Source organism: Bubalus bubalis, chromosome 9 (genome assembly GCF_019923935.1).
Source record: "Bubalus bubalis isolate 160015118507 breed Murrah chromosome 9, NDDB_SH_1, whole genome shotgun sequence".
NCBI lineage: Eukaryota > Metazoa > Chordata > Mammalia > Artiodactyla > Bovidae > Bubalus > Bubalus bubalis.
Window position 1 is genome coordinate 86,105,134 of NC_059165.1, and position 21,307 is coordinate 86,126,440.

The 21,307-nt window shown below is 38.0% G+C and overlaps 1 protein-coding gene across 1 annotated transcript in view; it reads left to right on the forward strand.

The window, feature by feature from the left end:
- The window catches only part of SLC27A6 (solute carrier family 27 member 6), an 82,659-nt gene that overhangs the window by 36,321 nt on the left and 25,031 nt on the right, over nucleotides 1-21,307 (forward strand). Inside the window, exon 5 of the mRNA XM_006060223.3 lies at nucleotides 16,366-16,560. Within this exon, the coding sequence (XP_006060285.1) occupies nucleotides 16,366-16,560 (195 nt within the window). The remainder of the gene's footprint in view (nucleotides 1-16,365; nucleotides 16,561-21,307) is intronic.

Below are 21,307 nucleotides of genomic sequence, written 5' to 3' on the forward strand. Positions count from 1 at the left end.
CTGCAGTCATAATGGAATAAACTGAAAACAACGCAGCCCACAGCGGACACACCACTGAGTGTTTAAAGAGATGCAAACTGGCTGGGCCATCCATGGATCAGATCTTACGAGGCTCAGTAGATCCTGGAGGTGAAATTTGGATTTTGTACCCTTCAGAGCATTGGGGAAAAGATGAAAGTAAACTAGAAAATATACCCATTCGGGAATCCATTTTGAAGGAAAGATAGCAAGATAATAAGATTCCCATTAGTTCAGGAATAGGGAGGGAAGAGTGAAGAAATGGATAGAATCAAGGAAGAGTCAGTCCCAGGATTGCAGTTCAAATGTCTAGGCAATTGTGAACTATTTGTTGAGATAAGGAAAACTGAGATTCAAGAAGTGAAAATTAAATATCTTTTGGACATGTTAAGTTTGGTGTGTTAGACATCCAGTTTAAGTAGTAAAATAGGCAGTTGAATGCAGGAATCTGGAGCCCAAAATGTACAGGGAATGGGGCCTAATTAACAAAGCCCTCTGTTATGATGCATATGTATCATGCCTCTTTTTCAAGTTAACATTATAGTCTATCATTTACACTATATAGCTTGTCTATAGCTCTCAATGTGGAACACCCACATTTTGACATTCTCAAAGCATAGCTTATATTCTTTAGTATATGTACATTTGTATATATGTTTTCTATTAATTATATCCTATTTCCCTTATATTATTTTCTTAAAATTTAAGAAATTTATTGGAAACTAGAAAATATACTTATGATTCTGAATATTATAGTGAATATTAATGTTGAATATTAAACTTTGACAATATTAAAACTTTGACAAAATAGTTTATGTTCAGCTCTTAACATGAAGAGAGACATTTTTAAACATTTTAAACATATTTGATAAATATTTATTGAATATTTTTCATTAAATATTAAATATTCTTCATTCAATTTTGTATGCCAAGTTGCATCAGTCGTGTCCGACTCTGTGCAGCCCCATAGATGGCAGGCTCCCCGGTCTCTGAGATTCTCCAGGCAAGAACACTGGAGTGGGTTGCCATTTCCTTCTCCAATGCATGAAAGTGAAAAGTGAAAGTGAAGTCGCTCAGTCGTGTCCAACTCTTAGCGACCCCATGGACTGCAGCCTACCAGGCTCCTCCGCCCACGGGATTTTCCAGGATTTTCCAGAGTACTGGAGTGGGGTGCCACTGCCTTCTCCATCAATTTTGTATAGATTATACTAAACTTTCTTTTTTTAAAAATTTTTTTATTATTATTATTATTATTTTACTTTATAATATTTAGTAATGTTTAGACAGTCCTGAAGTGAACCCTTAAGTGTTTGCTGTGTTTTTTTGAAGGTAGCAAAATGAAAATGTTGACATTGATGATGTGAGATTTTTTAAGACTTCATTATGAAAGGGAACCTGCTGTACTTTCTCCAAAGAGAATCCATCATTTCTTTCAAGCTTTAAGAGGTTTCCTTCCATGGACAGAGAAGCCTGGCATGCTACAGTCCATAGTGTCACAAAGAATCAAACACAACTGAGCAACTAAAACTTTCACTTCATCATATTTAGATAAGATGTAAGGATAAAGACAATTCAATAGTACTAGAGAATAAAATTCCAATTCTTGTGGTTTAGTCCCTACGTCCTTTCCTACTCTTTGCAACCCTATAGACTGTAGCACGCCAGGCTTCGTGACCCAAGGGGTCTCCAGGCAAGAATACATAGGTGGGTTGCCATTTTCTTCTCTAGGGGATCTTCCCAACCCAGGGTTCGAACCCCCCTCTCATGCATTAGTGGGCAGATTCTTTACCACTCGGTAACTAAATGATGCTGACTTAACAGGAATATTTTTAAAGCATTTGTTCTTTTATTGTGTGTTCATTTTCTTAGTCTCTGTATAACTTCAACTGTTTTACCATCAGATTTTCCCATTTCACATCTTGTGAAAGATGTAGTTTCTCAAAGCATTAAGCTTTGGAAACTTTTCTTATCCCATGTAGTAGCTTCCAAAGAATGACACTTTAAAATTAATGTGAATTTTAGTTGTTATCAAGATGTTCTGATTTAGTTTCATTGCCATCGTCTTCTTGACAGCACTCAGAATAATTGATTTTATCTCCAAGACCTAGTTGTTTAAAAATATTTAGTACTTTTTAAAATTTTTATTTTCCTCAGATATTTGAAGCATACTTTTACATGAGAGAAAATCAGCTCTCTTTTAAAACCCAGTTTTTCTTTAATAAATCAGAGATGTGTTTATTATTCTCATACTAAATATGAAAGCTTTAGAAAAGTTGGCAAGGAACCAGAACTTTCTTTTCTGCTGAGAAGCTACAAATATAGAAATATGAGGGATTAATATTTAAAAAATAGCTATTAGCAACCTAAATGTTGGTAGAATTAGAAGGGAATTAATGTTTTGGAAAGTTTTAGAACTTTAATATAGTTTTAGAACTATATTAAAGGCTTTTTGTAAATGCATTTTTAATGCTTAGTGATTCATAGTTCATGGGTAGTGGTACATATAAAGCATACATGTCTTTTTCTGTCTTATCTATTATACCTTTGCTGCTGTCATTTCCACTAGAATACATATATCCTTTTTTACTAGATTTCCCCACAAATTTGCTTTATATGGAAAGCCATCAGGTAGTGTGTTGGCTGTGGAATCAAAAGACACAGGCTCAGTTCAAGCTTTTATTGTGTGACTCTCTACTGGTCTCTTCTCTTGGAACCACAGGTCCTGTCTTTATATTTGTTGTCATTGTTCAGTTGCTCAGTAACATCTGACTCTTTGCGACCCCATGGGCTGCAGCACACCAGGCTTCCCTGTCCTTCACAACCTCCCTGGGTTTTCTCAGACTCATGTCCATTGAGTCAGTGATGCCATCCAACCATCTCGTCCACTTTCGTCCCCTTCTCTTCCTGCCTTCAATCTTTCCCAGCATCAGGGTTTTTTTCCAATGAGTCAGCTCTTCACACCAGGTGGCCAAAGTATTGGAGCTTCAGCTTCAGCATCAGTCCTTCCAATGAATATTCAGGGTTGATATCCTTTGGGATTGACTGTTTTGATCTCCTTGCTGTCCAAGGGACTCCTAAGAGACTTCTCCAGCACCACAGTTCGAAGGTATCAATTTTTCAGTGCTTAGCCTTCTTTATGGTCCACATCCATACATGACTACTTGGAAAAACCACAGCTTTGACTTTTGCCAACAGACCTTTGTTGGCAATAATATCTCTGCATTTTAATATGCTGTCTAGGTTTGTCATAGCTTTTTTTCCAAGGAGGAAGTGTCTTTTAATTTCATGGCTTCAGTCACCATCTGCAGTGATTTTGGAACCCAAGAAAGTAAAGTCTGTCATTCTTTCCATTGTTTCCCCAACTATTTGCCATGAAGTGATGGGACCAGATGCCATGATTTTCATTTTTTTGAATGTTGAGTTTTAAGCCAGTTTTTTCACTCTCCTCTTTCACTTTCATCAAGGATTTCTTTAATTCCTCTTTGCTTTCTGACAAAAGGGTGGTGTCAGCTGCATATCTGAGGTTATTGATATTTCTCCCAGCAATCTTGATTCCAGCTTGTGCTTCATCCAACCCGCCAGTACATGATATACTCTGCATATAAGTTAAATAAGCAGGATGGCAATATACAGCCTTGATGTACTCCTTTCCCAATTTGCAATTAGTCTGTTGTTCCATGTCCGGTTTCTAACTGTTGCTTCTTGACCTGCATACAGGTTTTGCAGGAGGCAAGTAAGGTTGTCTGGTATCCCCATCTCTTTAAGACTTTCCTGCAGTTTATTGTGATCCACACAGTCAAAGGCTTTAGTGTAGTCAAAAGTTAATTCATGTTTTTCTGTGACAAACAGGAAAAACCTGAATGAACTTTTTGGCTAACCCAATATAAAATAGATAACAGTACCTACCTCTCCTAATCTGCCCATTGATTCTAATCATCCAGTTATGAGATGTATGTGAAAAAATGTGAAGTGATAAGCCAAACACAAATGGAAGGATATTATTTTTAAGCAGGATGTGGTAATGTTTTCCATGAATGTCATTATAAAATTAGAGGAATTTTGTAGTGTTAAAAAATATTTGGCCTTTGAATAATAAAAACCATGCAACATTTATTGCAAAAATCAATTTAGACCATTATTATTTTAAAATAAAGCTTTACTAATGTTAAAATGTTAACAGGTTTATGTTGCGCTTGTCACACAAAACATTAGAAATAAAAATACAAAATCGGAAACCCTGAAAATATTATACCTGTTTCCTCTTGGGGTATATCCTGCTGTTACACTATAAACATGGTGTATTAGTCGGTTTTCCTACCTCCCATATTGATTTAACATTTTAAAATTTATATTCAAGATTATTTATTTTACTATTTATTTTCTATTTTCCACATTGCCTCTTCCTTTAATAATCTGTTTCTAATGTCCATGCTATGGACATATGAAGTCAAGGTCAGAAATTGTGGATCTCTGCCTTTCTAGTAAGGCTTACCAGAAAATACAAGATTCTTTAGCAAAGTATTAGCAGCCTGAATTTTCCAGCAGATGATTTTATTCCCAATGAAAGAAAGACAATGAATTTAAATAAAAAAAGAGTTCTAAGTCCATCTTTTCCGTTAATTCATCATGTGGCATCAGGCAAATCATTTAATTTCTTTGCACCTTGGAGTTGGGGAGCTTCACATTCAAGCCTGTCTTCCCTGTCTTATAAGCTCTGTGATCATAGGTGAATTGTTCAGCTTCTCTAAGCAGTCCCCACACCAGTTTTTTCATCTACAGGATGAGTATAATAACAATTACATCCAAAGCTGACATAAGTATTAATGAGACAGATATAGAAGTACAAATGGAGACAGATGGGCCATAATGATGGAGTCTCCTGGAAGAGGAGACGGCCTTCTCCAAAGAGGCCTCATGAGATGTTTTTGTTATTGTAACAAATGTGCCAAAGTTGTTCTAGTCTCCAGCCTGACAGGTTCGCAATCGCATCTATCAGCCCGTATCTCTATATTAGACTCATATAAACCAGGCCCAGGAATGCCAGTTTATAGCTTTAAATTGGCTCTATTGCTGGGATCTTCCTCAGTCTTCCTGACCTCTAAATGGTAGCATGTCCAGAACTCTCAGTCAAGCCTTTCCCTTCTCCCTCTCCCTGAACGTGTTCCCAGCTGAAAATACCATCTACAACTTAACTCTCAAAAGTGTATCTGCAGCTCTGTCATTAATCTTCCTTGCAGCTTCTCTTTTTCTCACACCTCCAAGAGCACATCCTGCAGTTTCAATGTTTAAATATATCCAGACTCAAACCTCGTCTTACTGCCCTGCTGCTCTCATCTTGCATTGGCACAACTTCTCCCCCCAAATCCCAGAAATGGCCTCTTCTGAACTCCATTTTGCCCTTCTAACTTCGATTCTTACGTAGCAGTTGGAATGATTCTGTTAAAATGTAAATCAGATTATGTTACTTCACTATTCAAATCCCTCTGATAGTTTTCCTGGAGGAAAATCCAGATGCCCTTAGCATGCGGCCATACAGCTCTGTGGGATCTGCTTGCCCTGCTAGGATCCCCCACCCCCACCCCGACACACACTCTGCTTATTTCATCCACCCCAGCCTCAGTGGCCTCCTAGCTTTTTCTTCAATGCACCAGGACTCTCAGTTCCTCCCCTTGAATGTTCCCCCAGATATTTGCATGTCTCACTCTCTGGCTATTCAGATCCCTCCTCCTCCTCCTCAAAGAGGGCTTCTCTGGCCACAACCCATATTCATGTCTGGTACAAGTCACCTTCCCAACTCACGTGGACCCCACACTCAAAACCGGGTTGTAATTTTGAGACTGATGATGTCACAGGTGCACTAAGAGAATGTGAATGGATTTATTACTCACATAATGTGACTTTCTGGGGAGAGGAAGATAGGGGCCCAAGCAGGTCAAAAACTGACTTGAGATAGCGGAGGAAAGAGACCAGTTCAGCTTTTATTGTGCTAAGAGGCTGGCCCTAGGGTGAGGGACCTTGTGCACATAGGGTTGCTCAAGTGCTTTGAACTTCCTGTTGCTGCCAAAGGAAGGAGCCCTGGCCATTCTCAATAGTTTGCGCAGATTTAGGGCAGAAGAGGAAGGGGGATGGGGGTGGTTTGAAAGCTCTCCATAGTCAACCATGAAGAATGGAGTCAGGCTCTTCAGTACAGTCTCCTAGTTCTCTTTCACTGCCTTATTTTCCTCATAAAACTGATCACCTCGTTATATATTTCATAGATAATTTTTATTTGTTGTCATTTAATCTCCCCACCCTCACTATTATATAAGTTCCAGGAAAGCAGGAGGTTTATCATTTTTATCTATACTTATATCCTCAGTACTCAAAATGGTGCCTGACATCGTAGTGCTCAATAAAAATTAGTTGTATTATTTTTAAAAATAAAGTAACAAATATGAGAAGACCAGTTGCTGGGACATACAAGTGTTCATGAACGGCACAGCCTTTGCCTAGTCCCAGACCTGAAAGGGAAGCTCAATTGCCATGAGAAAGTCAGAGTTCCTGGGGAGGACAGAGTCCAGGGAGAGTTCAGAAAAATCACAGTCGGCATTATTGCCTAAAGGGCCTGAGGCCATTGCTGCGCTCAGCAGAAATTATCCTGCATTTTTCAGAACATTCGTTAGTGACTCATGGCAGTGTGGCTCAGGTGAACTTTTTCTGGGTCTCCAGGGAGGATCATCCTCCCTTTTAGGTGAGTGCTCAGTCATTTGGGTTAGAGGTGAGTCTTGTCACCTCCTGGAGCTGGTCTTTCTCTACAAAGCCACTTTGCAGCGCCGCTGGTCTGAAGCATTGCTTTCCTCCCATTCTCAGTTCTCCCAGTGCTGCCAGGATAGAAAGCACCTGTGCAGAGTGGTCTACAAATGGTAATCTTGATTACTTATTATTTTCTAGAAAATGAGTGGAGATAAGCCCACTAGGTGTCACGGTGTGATTGGAAGGACTGATGCTAAAGCTGAAGCTCCCTTGATGCAAAGAGCCAATTTATTGGAAAAGACTCTGATGCTGGGAAAGATCAAGAGCAGAAGGAGAAGGGGGTGACAGAGGATGAGATAGTTGAATGGCATCACCGACTCAATGGACATGAGTTTAAGCAAACTCCAGGAGATAGTGAAGGACAGGGAAGCCTGGCATGCTGCAGTCAATGGAGCTGCAAAGAGTAGGACTTAGGGACCAAACAACAATGTGTTACAGCTTTTTGTGGTAACACTTGCAGTCCCAGAGGTCTTTTCTTACTGTTATTTATGATGTAGATTGATTTGTTGAACTGATGACTGTCATCTCTGAAATCGTGGCTTGCCCATACCCATGACGTTTAGGGGCAGCTGAGCCTATACTGTCTTAGCAATAGGGGACTCTGCTTTCAAATCCTCTTAGGTCCTTTCTGGAAAGAGTCCCCTGGCCTCTCCCCTCCACCATTCCTTTCCTGCTTCAGTATAAAATCTGCTCTTTTGTGCCTGTTTTCTTGTCAACAGGATTCTCTCTTACCCTGTTTGAACTTAAGTTTCTTTGTCCATTTTCTGTGACACCCACTGGGCTTGCTGTCTGTATTTTTCCAGTGTGTAGTAGTAGAGTGTCCATGAAAGAAGCAAACTGTTGGAATGTTATAGTCATTCTTCTTATTACAGGGATGTGTGGGTGTGATACTTGTATATGTGTAATTACAGTGGGTTTTGGAGAAAAGAGGTCTTCTGTTAAATAGAATCAAGATGGAAGAATTGTAATCCCTAACACAAGTTGTATGTTTTTGATGATCCTTTACGAATTACACCATACTTTTGTTTTGTCCCTTAAGTCATTGCTTATCCAGGGCTAAAAGGCAGAAAAGATTTGCCCCTTTGTTTTCACTGTGAGTTTTTTTTTTTTTTTCTTTTGTCTCTCCATCTATCAACAGTCTTTGTCTCCTGAGAAATCAGGGTTGATACACAAAATTACCTATATTAAAACAGAGCCTCCAGAGTTTCACTTTTCATAAGTATATAAAGAGGCTATTCAGCCTGGGTGTGTTGTAGAGTCACTGAATAGGATTAAGCACGTGGTCTGGAAGAAGGAGGCTTTGTTTCTAAGAGGCATTGTTAGAGACCTGTATATTTCAGCACAGGAATAAATCTGTGACTGGTAGGAGGTAATTGCAGTTTAGCCACTCCCTCAAATACAGAAGCTCAACAGACACTCCTGGAAAACAGCTCCCAGAGGATATTTTGAAGAAACAAGAGCCTTGGTACAAAGTACTGTGAGTCCTCCACTGCTATGGGCACATCATTGTGAGGTGGCACTGAAGCCAGAGGGCAACCACCTACTGCAAACTGTGACCCTGGAATGTCGGCATTGAAAGCTCTGATCCATTGAACAAGTTCTCTCTTAAATTTCAAATGGGATAAAATGTGTCTGTTCTGTGTACAATGAAGTGGCTTACTCTGTGTGTGCACCAGTGTGTAAACACTTGAGCCCTTACTGCTAAATTAGAATTTCCTTTTTTTATTACTATTAAATAGTTTTATGTATTTATTTATCTTTGGCTGTGCTTGGTCTCTGTTGCTGCGAGGGCCGTTCTCTAGTTGTGGAGAATGGGGCCTGGTCTCTAGTTGTGGTATGAGGGCTTCTCTTTGCAGTGGCTTCTCTGGTTGCAGAGCACAGGCTGTTGGGTTCTTCAGCAGTTTGGGCTCCCAGGCTCTAGAGCACAGTCTCAATAGTTGCGGCACACGGGAATAGTTTCCCCACAGCATGTAGGATCTTCCCAGATTAGGGATCAAACTCGTGTCTCCTGCATTGTTAGGCAGATTCTTTACCACTAAGCCACCAGGGAAGCCCAGACACCCAGGTTTCAATTATTTTCTATTACTAAAATCATGGGGAAAGGCTTGGGAAAATAGAGCAAGAGCTGTTGAGAGGTTTTGAGCTGGTTTTCTCCCTGCTCCCCTTCTTTCTTTCCTTCTTTCCATTCCTCCTTCCTTCCTTCCCTCTCTGCCCACGGAGCACGTAGGCTTTGATGAATTCACATTCTATCTCTGTTTATTTGATGTTTGACTTTGGACCTGAACTTCATTATCCCAGTGTGCAAAATGGGGATAATGCTTCTTATTTCGTAGAGTTGTCATGGTGATTAAAATGAGATAATATAATAACCTGGTCACGGGGTACAGACATACTCCCTTGCTTCTTCTGACACGACTGCAGGCTTGTCTTTCATTCCCGTCCCACACTGTCCAGATTTCTGCTTTGCCCTCTTTCTTGGACTCTCTCTCTGTCTTGGTTTCTGATCGTAAGTCTCTCTATTTGCATGCATCTCGTTCTGTGTGCCTGCACGCTGATGCCTCTGTGTGCAGCTGTGCGTCTCTGTGTATGTGCTTCTCTCTGTCTTCCAGGATATCTGTGTCTAGTTTATATCTTTTTTTTTTGGCTTTGTGTGTGTGTGCATGTGTATTTGTGAGAGAGAAAACACCCCTCTGTGTGCATGCGTCTTTGTCACCATCTCTCACTCTGTGTTGTGGATCTCTGTGCTGTGTGACTGTGTCTCACTTTACACCCCTGCGTGCACATGTGTGTGTGTGTGTCTTCAACTGTCTTGAGTGTCTCTGTGTTTCTGTCACATGCAGATGGGTCTCTTTCTGCCTCTGCATATGTCACTGTGTCCATGTTTCTGTATTGCTCTATTTCACTCTGTTTCTTTTTTTTTTCATATTCTCTCTCTCTAACTTTTACTCTCTGCCTTTCCTCTTCCATCTTTCTCTTTGTCTCTGCCACTCTGTGTCTTTCTTTTGTGTATGTGCCTATGTAGGTGCTATGTGTTCATTTGTTCATTTAATTGTGCTTATATTTATGCATGCTTTCCTAATCCTGTTCCCAACTTAGCCTAGATATCCAGTGACATTTAGGTAGTAACCTCATAACTCAGGAAGAAGGGAAAGGAATTGGAATTTTTCCTAAAAGAAGTCTTTAAGAGACTTTTAGACAGAGAGGAACTTCTTTAAATTATAGATGGGCATTAGGAAGAAAGACTTCCCAGGTAACACTAGTGGTAAAGAACCTGCCTGCCAGTGCAGGAGATGTAAAAGACAAGGGTTCAATCTCTGGGTTGGGAAGATCCCTTGGAGGAGGGCATGGTAACCCATTCCTGTATTCTTGCCTGGAGAATCCCATGGACAGAGGAGCCTGGTGGGCTGCAGTCATGGGGTTGCAAAAAAGAGTCAGACCCAACTGAAGCAACTTGGCACGCATGCATTAGGAAGATTTGGTTACATTTTAGATGATTTACCACTGATTTCACAAATCACCTTCAAAAAGGACACACATGAGATTAAGTGTGATTCACAACCTCAGACCCTGCTCTCAATTTCCTATCAGTTCAGTTCAGTTGCTCAGTTGTGTCCAACTCTTTGCGACCCTGTGGACCGTAGCACGCCAGACTTCCCTGTCCATCACCAACTCCCAGAGCTTGCTCAAACTCATGTCCATCGAGTTGATGCCATCCAAACATCTCATCCTCTGTCATCCCCTTCTCCTTCTGCCTTCAATCTTACCAGCATCAGGGTCTTTTCCAACAAGTCAGTTCTTAGCATCAGGTGGCCAAAGTATTGGAGCTTAAGCTTCAGCATCAGTCCTTCCAATGAATATTCAGGGCTGATATCCTTTAGGATTGACTGATTTGATCTCCTTGCAGTCCAAGGGACTCTGAAGAGTCTCAATTTTCATATATGCCAGAGTATGCTTGAAGTCTCCCTTTACCAATCTTGATAATTTTTTCTTCTGCACATTTGTCTTTTTGCTGACCCTCCTTTACCATTTCTCTGACCATATAGTGGGTTCCTCCTCTTATCATCTTTTATCTGGATCATTTCAACTGCTGTCTGCTGCAAAACTCTCAGTCCATCATGCCACTGGTCTCAGCTTACTGTTGTCATTACCTCAGGCTCTGCTTGATACCTTCCCTTGGCTTCCAGTCATCTTGCAGGGTCACCAAGAGAGCTTCCCAACATCACTAGGTGGGTAGGATATTTCCAAGGCTCATCTGGACAACCTTTTGCCCACCAACCAATGTGCTTGTATACATAAGAAACTCTTCACCTGCTTTACAAATAAAACCAACTCCCCTTTATTTCCAATAAGATACAGCCCTTCTTTTAGGAAGAAAACATAGAATGAATCTGGATGAAAGGCTTAATGAGCTAATTTGTAGCACCAGTGTGTTGTCCAGTTTACCAGGTGGTGTTTGCTATGTGTTAACATTAAGTTGTTGCTTTTCTCACTTTGTGTATAATTTAGGGCAGAGGTCAATAAACTTTTTCCATAAAGCACCAGATTAGTAATTATTTTAGGATTTGTGGATTATGCTGTCTGGCACAACTACTTAGTTCTGCAGCTATATTGCAAAAGCAGGGTAGACAATTCAAATAAATGGGTATGATTCTGTCCTAATAAAACTTTATTGACTAAAAGAGGAAGTAGGCTGGATTTAGCCCCAGGTAACCCTTGATAACATCTTGATGGCATTTATGATAACATCTCCCTGGGTATTATATATCTTTAAAGTTTCCACTCCTGTGTAAACTAGTCTTTTAAAAGCTTCTGTTTCTCTTCTCCCCTCACGTTTCCATATATGTGTATATATGTGATTTTGTGTGGGCATATGCCAAATACAATTATATAGTTTGGTCTTGCTCCAGAGCTTCATATATTTTTATATTATTATTATACATAAAAGAATAATATTATTTTCATTTATATATTTCCATGCTCGTGATTTTAATCAGTTAAACAAAAATCTGAATAATGTCATTGAAACTTTAGATTATATCTCAATAAACTGTAAAATAACTGTAATGTATATACCTTATGTTAATTATGTCATTTGTATTTTACTCTTAGGAGTATATGCATACCAGCAACAAAGGAAATATTCATTCTCTTTTTTCCCACAACACTAAATAATGAATCTGTTGACCTTTCTTCATACCCCTCAAAGCATGATCTTCTGGGTTTTCTTTTAAAGGAAAGAAAAGTAGAATAAATTTTTAAACACTTTAAATAAATACATATCTGAAGAGTTAAATATGTGAATTTAATATTTCTGGACAAAAGCCTTATCCTAGTTTTGGTGATTTTATTTTCTATATCATTGAATGACTCTGAATGAATATTCTTATTTATTAATAGTAAGCTTATACAGCTATAGACCACACAGGTTAAAATCTATGTAATTGGGTTTGCAAACAACCTTCTTACTGGTTTTCCAGAGTATGCCAGATCATTTTGTAATTAATGATACTTGCTAAAACTCATCTCTTACCTGAAAAGCATCCAGGAGTCATGCCATACGAAAGATTGTTCTCTGTTAAAGCAGAATAAATCCTAAGATTTGCAGGACTACTATTTTATATACGAAGATGGCAGTGAAAAATCCTTAAGCTGGTTCCATGCCAGGTGGGCAGTATTGGGCATGCCCATGGGAGGAAGAACCAGGACAGAATTGCTCCTGATTGTATTTAGTGGTAGAGAAGAATCCTTTGTCTTGGAAGAAGCTACTGTGATTGAGTGATGTTTTTGTTTGTTCATTGTGTTTCGTTTATCAGTGGAATATTTACCTTAAGAGTTTAAAGGCCTAACGAAATCAGCAAGTCAGATTCTGATGTATCCACAGCCCTTGGCTCTTATTTTATTTTTTTAATTTGATTTTTATTTTACTAAACTAGTACTTCTACAATTTAAAAAAAAAATCAGATAGTACTCTCAAGAGAAAACAGTACCCAATGCTGTCAATACTTGATCTCTAGAGGTAAATGTATTTAATTATTTTAAGATATTTTGATTATTATTTACTTCCATGTTTCTTTTTTTTAATAATTTTATTTATTTATTTATTTTTGGCTGTGCTGGGTCTCCACTGCTGCACAAGCTTTTCTCTAGTTGTGGCGAGCAGGGGCTACTCTCTAGTGTGGTGCGTGGGCTTCTCATCGCAGCGGCTTCTCTTGGGAACATGGGCTCTAGGGCACCTGGGCTTCCGTAGTTGCAGCGTGTGGTTCAGTAGTTGTGGCTCCCAGGCCCTAGAGCACAGGCTCAATAACTGTGGCACAGGGCTCAGTTGCTCTGCGCATGTGGGATCTTCCTGAATCAGGGATCTAGCCCATGTTCCCTGCATTGGCAGGAGGATTCTTTACCACTGCGCCACCAGCGAAGCCCCTACTTCTATATTTCTTAATAAAACATGTATGTTACTACTTCTTGATTTTTCAGTTTTAGCTGTCATCTGCTGCCCTTCCTACTCACAGTCATTCACGCACACATATGTTTCTTCTCCCTCTGTGGCACCAATCTAATTATATTAATGTTTTAAAATATTTTGTTTTAAATATGTTTTAAAATATGCTGATGATTAGTTGTTTTCATTTTAAAAAGTCATATATAGTTTGTTCATAGCATACATACAATGTAATTAAAATATAATGATAATTTTTAGCTTTTTATCCCTGATGCTAATTGACTTCTAAAATTTTGTTTTCTAAATGCCTGTTACTAATTCATCTCAAAACTTTCCATTATAGCTGAAATTTCTGAACATGATTTAATAACACTTCAAGTATTTTTAATCAATTTTATTCATTTTTTCTTGAAGATATTCCCCTAGGTATCATAAAAAATCAGTCATTGTTCTACCGAATGTAAACAGTATTCTAATTTCTACCTCTGCAGATTAGTTTGGCTCTGAGATCTCACCACTTAATATTCAGGCTTGCACTGAATCTACTGTTTTCAATAGATTCCTACACCTGAAATGGTATCTGGCTGGCCTTCTTCAGAGAGTAAGTCTCCAGTATTTGACCAATGGGCAGAGGGCAAACTCCCAGATACATTGTCTGTATTAGGATGTCTCCGAGTGCAACTGCTTCCTCCACAAATTTGCAACCAAGATTTCTGCCTTCCTCATGTTTTTTTGTTTTTTGTTTTGATGCTTTGTTGACACACTCTGGGATGTGTATTGTGTTCCCAAATGCAGGCTTAGAGTTCAAACTTATCCACTCTGCTTAGTCACATGCCTCTTATCTCTTCACTTTTCAGGTTGAGAAATTACCTTTCCCATTCTCTGTGTTCTTTAAAGTTAATAGATTAAAATCTCCTTTAAGACTGAGAAGGAACTGAGATAAAGAATGTTCATTGGGCCATTTTTAATTGTGTCAGGGACATTGTGTTCTCTACCTTATTATTATTGCTGACTTATTTCTTGTTATTTTATATTACTTTTGTAAGGATAATGGTACATCAGAGGGAATCATGGTTTTACCATGACTAAGCTGATATTATATCCTTACTGTAACTTTTTAATTGAGGTATAATGAACGAAAACATATTAGTTTTAGGGATGCAATATAATGATTCAGTATATTTATGTATTGCAAATTGATCACCAGTGTAAGTCTAATTAACATTCAAGACCATACATAGTTTCAAATTTTCTTTTCCTTGTGATAAGAACTTTAAGATTTACAGTGGCCCTTGAATAACATGGATTTGAACTGCAAAGGTCCACTTATTCGGAGATTTTTTTCAGTAGTAAATATCATAGTATTACATGATCTGCTGTTGTTGAATCTGGGAATGTGGAACTGATGATACTAAGGACCAGCTAGAAGTTATGTTTGGATTTTCTACTGCATGGTGGGTCCTTATCCTTAATCCCTTGTTGTCTAAGAGTCAACTCTGGTGCCTCAGACGGTAAAGCATCTGCCTACAATGCGGGAGATCCGGGTTCAATCCCTGATTCAGGAAGATCTCCTGGAGAAGGAAATGGCAACCCACTCCAGTATTCTTGCTTGGAAAATCCCATGGATGGAGGAACCTGGTAGGCTGCAATCCATGGGATCGCAAAGAGTCGAACATGACTGAGCGACTTCACTTTCTACTCTCTTAGCAACTTTCAAATATGCAATTCAGTATTGTTAATTATAGTCACCACGCTGTGTTGTGCATCCCCAGGACTTGCTTATTTTATGACTAGAGATGTGTACATTTTGACCCCCTTCACCCGTTTTTGCTCACTCCTTACCCTGCCCCTGGCAACCACCAATATGTTTTCTGTTTAGGGTTTTGGGGTTTTGTTTTTGCTGCTGTTTGTTTGTTTTTCAGATGCCACATATATATGAGATCATACAGTATTTATCTTTCTGTGTCTGACTTATTTCACTTAGCATAATGCCCTCAAAGTCCATCTATGTTGGTAAGATTTCATTCTTCTTTGTGATGGAATAATATTCACATGTATCTATATCACATTTTCTTCATCCATCTGTTGATGGGCATTAGGGTCTTCCATGTCTTGGCTTTTGTAAATAATGCCACAGTGAATATTTGTTATTGCTCTTCAGTAGCCATTCATGTCGGACTCTTTGCGACCCTGTGGACTGCAGCATGCCAGGCTTTCTTGTCCTTCACTCTCTTCTTGAGTTGTGTCCATTGAGTCAGTGATGCCATCAAACCGTCTCATCCCCTGTCGCCCCCTTGTCCTCTTGCCTTCAACCTTTCTCAGCATCAGTGTCTTTTCCAATGAGCTGGTTCTTCTTATCAGGTGGCCAAAGTATTGGAGCTTCAGCTTCAGCATCAGTCTTTCCAATGAATATTCAGAGTTGATTTCCTTTAGGATTGACTGGTTTGATCTCCTTGCTGTCCAAGGGACTCTCGAGAGTCTTCTTCATTCAGCACCACAGTTCGAAAGCATCAATTCTTTGACACTCAGCCTTCTTTATGTTCCACCTCTCACATCCATACATGATTACTGGAAAAACCATAGCTTTGACTATATAGACCTTTGTCAGCAAAGTTTCTTTGTCTCTGCTTTTTAAAATGCTGTCCAGGTTTGTCATAGCTTTTCTTCCAAGAAGCAAGCATCTTTTAATTTCATGGCTGCAGTTACTGTCCACAGTGATTTTGAAGCCCAAGAAAATAAAGTCTGTCACTGTTTCCATTTTTTCCCCATCTTCATGGGGTGCACTTTATTGGATCACATGGTAGTTCTGTTTTTAAATTTTTGAGGAACCTCCATTCTGGTAAGGAAGAAAATATATATCAGGGAAAATAAGACTTCAGCATCTCAAATTTAGGAAGAGATTTTCCCAGATATAGGAAAATAAAAGCTGTATTCCTCTGGGCCAGTGTTAGCTCATTAGCTACGGGACCCAGTTATGCCACAGACTTACATGAATTTTTTTACTCCTTTCCATATACAACTTACTTCTGGATTGTTGCCATTTAAGTAATAGCAATGACAGAAAGAATTGGGAATTGAAATTAATAAATTAAGAGGAAAATGTTTTCTTCTAACAGAGGGAAGGAGAAAAGGATCATCGGGTGCGTTTGGCAATTGGAAATGGAGCACGCGGTGATGTATGGAGAGAATTCTTAGACAGATTTGGAAATATTAAGATGTGTGAGTTTTATGGAGCTACTGAAGGAAACATTAACTTCATGAATCACACCGGGAAAATTGGATCAGTCGGGAGAGCGACTTTCTTCCACAAAGTAAGTACAATAAAAAAGAGATATATTGAGATCTGCTAATCTCTCTTCTAGACTTTATACTGTAACTTATAGTAAATATTATCACTTTTTTAAAAAAAATTAAGAACTCCTCTAAATAACATAGTTGCCTCTAGGTAAACTGTGGTGCCATAGATTATGAAAACCTTGCCTATCTCCCATCTTTTCCCTCTGTAATATGGGGATAATGATAGTTCTTTTGCTCAGCTTTCAAATTTCGTGATAAAATGTATAAACAGCAAGCACAGGTCCTGATATATATTAATTTGATTCTTTTCATTTTCTGTGTTTTCCATCCACAATTTCTACTGTCATTCATTTTTATATCACTCAAAAATTATATGTAGGCTTCTAATATATAGTTTCCTTAAAAACTGTGCCAAGATATTACTAACATTTTAAAAGTAGCCAAGGAATTACCTTCTTAGGAGTAAAACACAGCTGATTTTGCAATAGCAACCATGGAAGACAAAATATAGTGGACAGATACCTTCATCTTGCTTGGAGAAAATAATTATCAAATAGAATTTATATTCAATAATAATATTTTTAAAGAATAAAAATGAAAATTTGAAATAAGCAAATCCTCAAGGGGAAATAAGCAAATCCAGAATCACAGTAAAATATTTTATCTCTTTGATAGAACATGCAAAAATTTTTTCAATGATATAATGTATTAAATAATACAATAAAGAAACTACTTGCACTGATGAACATATATAGGACACTGAATTTTAAAACTGCTGAATATCCATTATTTTTAAGCATTTGCAAAACATTCACAAAGATTACAGGACCACTTAGTGAATTCCAGCAAATTTCATAGGATCAAATATATATGGATTATGTTCTCTGATAACAGCTTAATTAAGATAGAAATGTTTAAAATAACAGCTAGATCTTTTCCTAAATATTTGAAAATGAAGCATCTCTAAATATCTATAAGTCAAAGAAAAATTATAATAGAAAAATAAAAATAGAAAATAATTTAAGCCAAATGATAATTAAAATGTTACATTGAAGAATAAGAATAATAACTGAAGAGTAACTGAAAATTAGTGAGCTAAATATCCATTTTTATAAGTTAATTTTTAAAAACAGCTAAAACAAACTCAAAGAATATAAAAGGAAGGAAAATATAAAGAGCATAATTTATAGAAGTAGAAAAGAAGCATTTAGTGAGTATCAAAAGAGATAAAAGTGTAATTTTTAAAAGTAAAGAAATAGATTCAAAGCTGGTATTAATTGCTCTGATATTTGAAACTTAAATAAGGTACAAACTGTTTTTATAAATATGTTCTTTGGGATTGTGAAGGTCTTATTGACATTCTAGAAATTCATGTGAATTGTGAACAAATATAATTGGTGGAATAATAAGTGCTGATATTATCAAGTACTACATTCTTTATGATTAGTTTTCTCAGTGGATTGCACTGGTTCCATTAAAAATTTGCTATTAATATTAAATATTTTTGGTGAAGCTGAGTCATTCCTAAGTAATTATGTAGTAGGAATACAATGAAGCTTGACTTTGTTGTAATTTTATAATATATTAAAGTCCCTGTCAGACTGTTATAATGCATAATACAGGAAGTTATGATTGTCTCCAGTTTATTTGGAAAAACTTCTGAATTTTTTTTTTCAGTTTGGAAATGGAAGAAAAAAAAGTGCCTAATGTCATATGAATTCTAGTCTTTTATCATTCATTTGCATATTGTTTCATTATGTAACAGGCAATCAGAAAAAAATTAGACCAATAATTGTTTCATAATTATATGTGGAAATTTGATAAGTGTGTCTCTCAAAAATTTAAACCTATTGGAGGCTTACAGTTACCCTCTCAGAAAGAAGTCAGCCTCTAAACAGAGGTAGGATGTTATAACCAAAAGAAAAAGATAAAGTGGCAGCACAAAGTTCCTGTGACCCAAATGTCCTTCTTGTGTGCTGTGCTTCCTATTTATTTAAATGCATGAAGGGAGGTGTGTCCCATAAATGCCTCCAAAGCAAATAATATAAAAAATTTGGTGACAGCTCAATTGAGAGACATCCACGTAAAAGTTGTAGACTGACTTCTCCTTTTCTATGCCCAGTAATTATAACCGGGAAGGAATAAACATGAAATCGAAAGAAATAAAACTTGAAAAAAAAGAAGGAAGAAAATGAATCTAAATAAAAAACTGCTAAAAAAAATAGGGATGAATATCAAAATAAGTCCCCCCAAATAGCCAGAAAATGTTTAGAAAAATAATTTCCCATGGTTCAAAAACTTGTAATTATATTCTGTTTAAAAATAAGAGCCCAAATAAAAGTGCAGGAAAGGCATAAATCAACAAAAGGAGTTGAAAAGTAGCCATGCTCAACCCAAAGGAGAAAAATATAAGGGAAAAATGAAAATGTTACAGAGCTAAACATCACACTGAAGGACTTAAAAATAAATAAGACTGTAAACGCTACTAGGGAGCAAGATGGATGGGATTAAGGAGTCACACAAACAATAAAAAGAATAAGCAAATAATAATATAAAATAAATGAAAAAGATAAAATGAAAACATAGACAATGATCTGACATGTGCTTAATTTGTGTTCCTACATAAAAAAAAAAAACTCAAAGTGAAAAAAACTACTTGAAACCTAATAGAAGAAAACTTCCTGAAAATAAAGATTTGAATGTTTAGCAAAAAGAGCACATATTTCAGGGTGGAATATATGGTACAGAATGATTATCAGAAAATATTTTCCAGTGAAATTACTGAATATAAATTGAAGAAGCATAAGCAGATGCTAAGGCAGAAAAAGCAAAAGATGTACAAAGTAGAGGGTGAAGATGTGAAATGGCTCAGGCATCTTTCAAATGAAAACATCACACCCAGTTCCCCCCGAAAGGGAAAGTAATGTTTTCAGCTAAGAATGCTAGTTTAATGAAGTTGTCCTGCAAATCCAAATGCAACAAAGTGGCGTCCTCAAACTTTTAAGAAATCAGAGAACGTAATTCCTATGTACTTACAGGAATATACTACTGCTTTATATTCACTGAATGAAAAATTCTGGTGAACATGAAGATAAAGCAGTCTTTAGAAATGAAGGAACCACCTTCTATTAAAAGGTTTGATTGAATCCATTTAAATGTAGAAGATTTAAAAATCTGAATTACATTTGTAGATGGAATGGAAATGTAAATCCTGACAACATAGAAATATTCATGACTAACAAAAATGGGAATTGGGTGGGAAGAAAGAAGAAGGTATAAGTGCTAATTATCTTCATCTTTCATGGTGGTAGATCCATAGATACAAAAATTAAAGTATGAAATTTGTTAAAAAAGGCTTCTTTCCTTCATATTTGTATAAACATTTTTATTGTCTTAAAGTAAGCATCTTTTGAGCTTTACTGGTGGCTCAGACAGTAAAGAATCTGCCTGCAATGCAGAAGACCCAAGTTCTATCCCTGGGTTGTGAGGGTCCCCTGGAGAAGGACATGGCAACCCACTCCAGTATTCTTGCCTGAAGAATCCCATGGGGGAAGGAGCCTGGAGGGCTGCAGTCCATAGGGTTGCAAAGAGGCAGACAGGACTGAGCAACTAACACTTTCACTTTCAAGCATCTTTTAGAGACTAGGAAATTTATCCAACTGTGAAGTTTGAAAAAAATTCACACAGGACCATCTTCACACCTGACTTCAGTTGCAGTTGGGGGTCCCTAAAACCACCTTTAATAATTTTTGATAATTCACTACAGAAAACTCATCAAAAGTTGATATAATAGTTACATGTATTTCCAGGTCAGGAAGCTTACCCAGTCTTGATGTCCAGAGTTTTTGGGGGGAATGGGGGTTCTCAGACATTTAAATCTAGTTGGCTGCCTCTGTGATCAGCCTCCATCTCTTGTCCTTCAGGAAGTCAAGATGTGTGACTACAAACCTCTATCCTACATAACATTATTGACCTGGCTCAGACACCCACTCTCAACAGTGTAGTTACTATCTGGCTGCCCAAGGCCCTTAGGCAAGTAAAAATAGTACTATCCATCGTGATATTGCAAGGACTTAAGAGATTATCCTATCGCTCTGGGTTGTCCCAGTGCACTGGCTTTGAGTGCCCTGTTTCATGCATCGAACTTGGACAGGTGATCTATTTCACTTATCAGATCAGTTCAGATCAGTCACTCAGTCGTGTCCGACTCTTTGCAACCCCATGAATTGCAGCACGCCAGGCCTCCCTGTCCATCACCGACTCCCGGAGTTCACTCAGACTCACGTCCATCGAGTCAGTGATGCCATCCACCCATCTCATCCTCTGTCATCCCCTTCTCCTCCTGCCCCCAATCCCTCCCAGCATCAGAGTCTTTTCCAATGAGTCAACTCTTTGCATGAGGTGGCCAAAGTACTGGAGTTTCAGCTTTAGCATCATTCCTTCCAAAGAAATCCCAGGGCTGATCTCCTTCAGAATGGAATGGTTGGATCTCCTTGCAGTCCAAGGGACTCTCAAGAGTCCTCTCCAACACCACAGTTCAAAAGCATCAATTCTTCGGCGCTCAGCCTTCTTCACAGTCCAACTCTCACATCCATACATGACCACAGGAAAAACCATAGCCTTAACTAGACGGACCTTTGTTGGCAAAGTAATGTCTCTGCTTTTGAATATGCTATCTAGGTTGGTCATAACTTTCCTTCCAAGGAGTAAGTGTCTTTTAATTTCATGGCTGCAGTCACCGTCTGTAGTGATTTTGGAGCC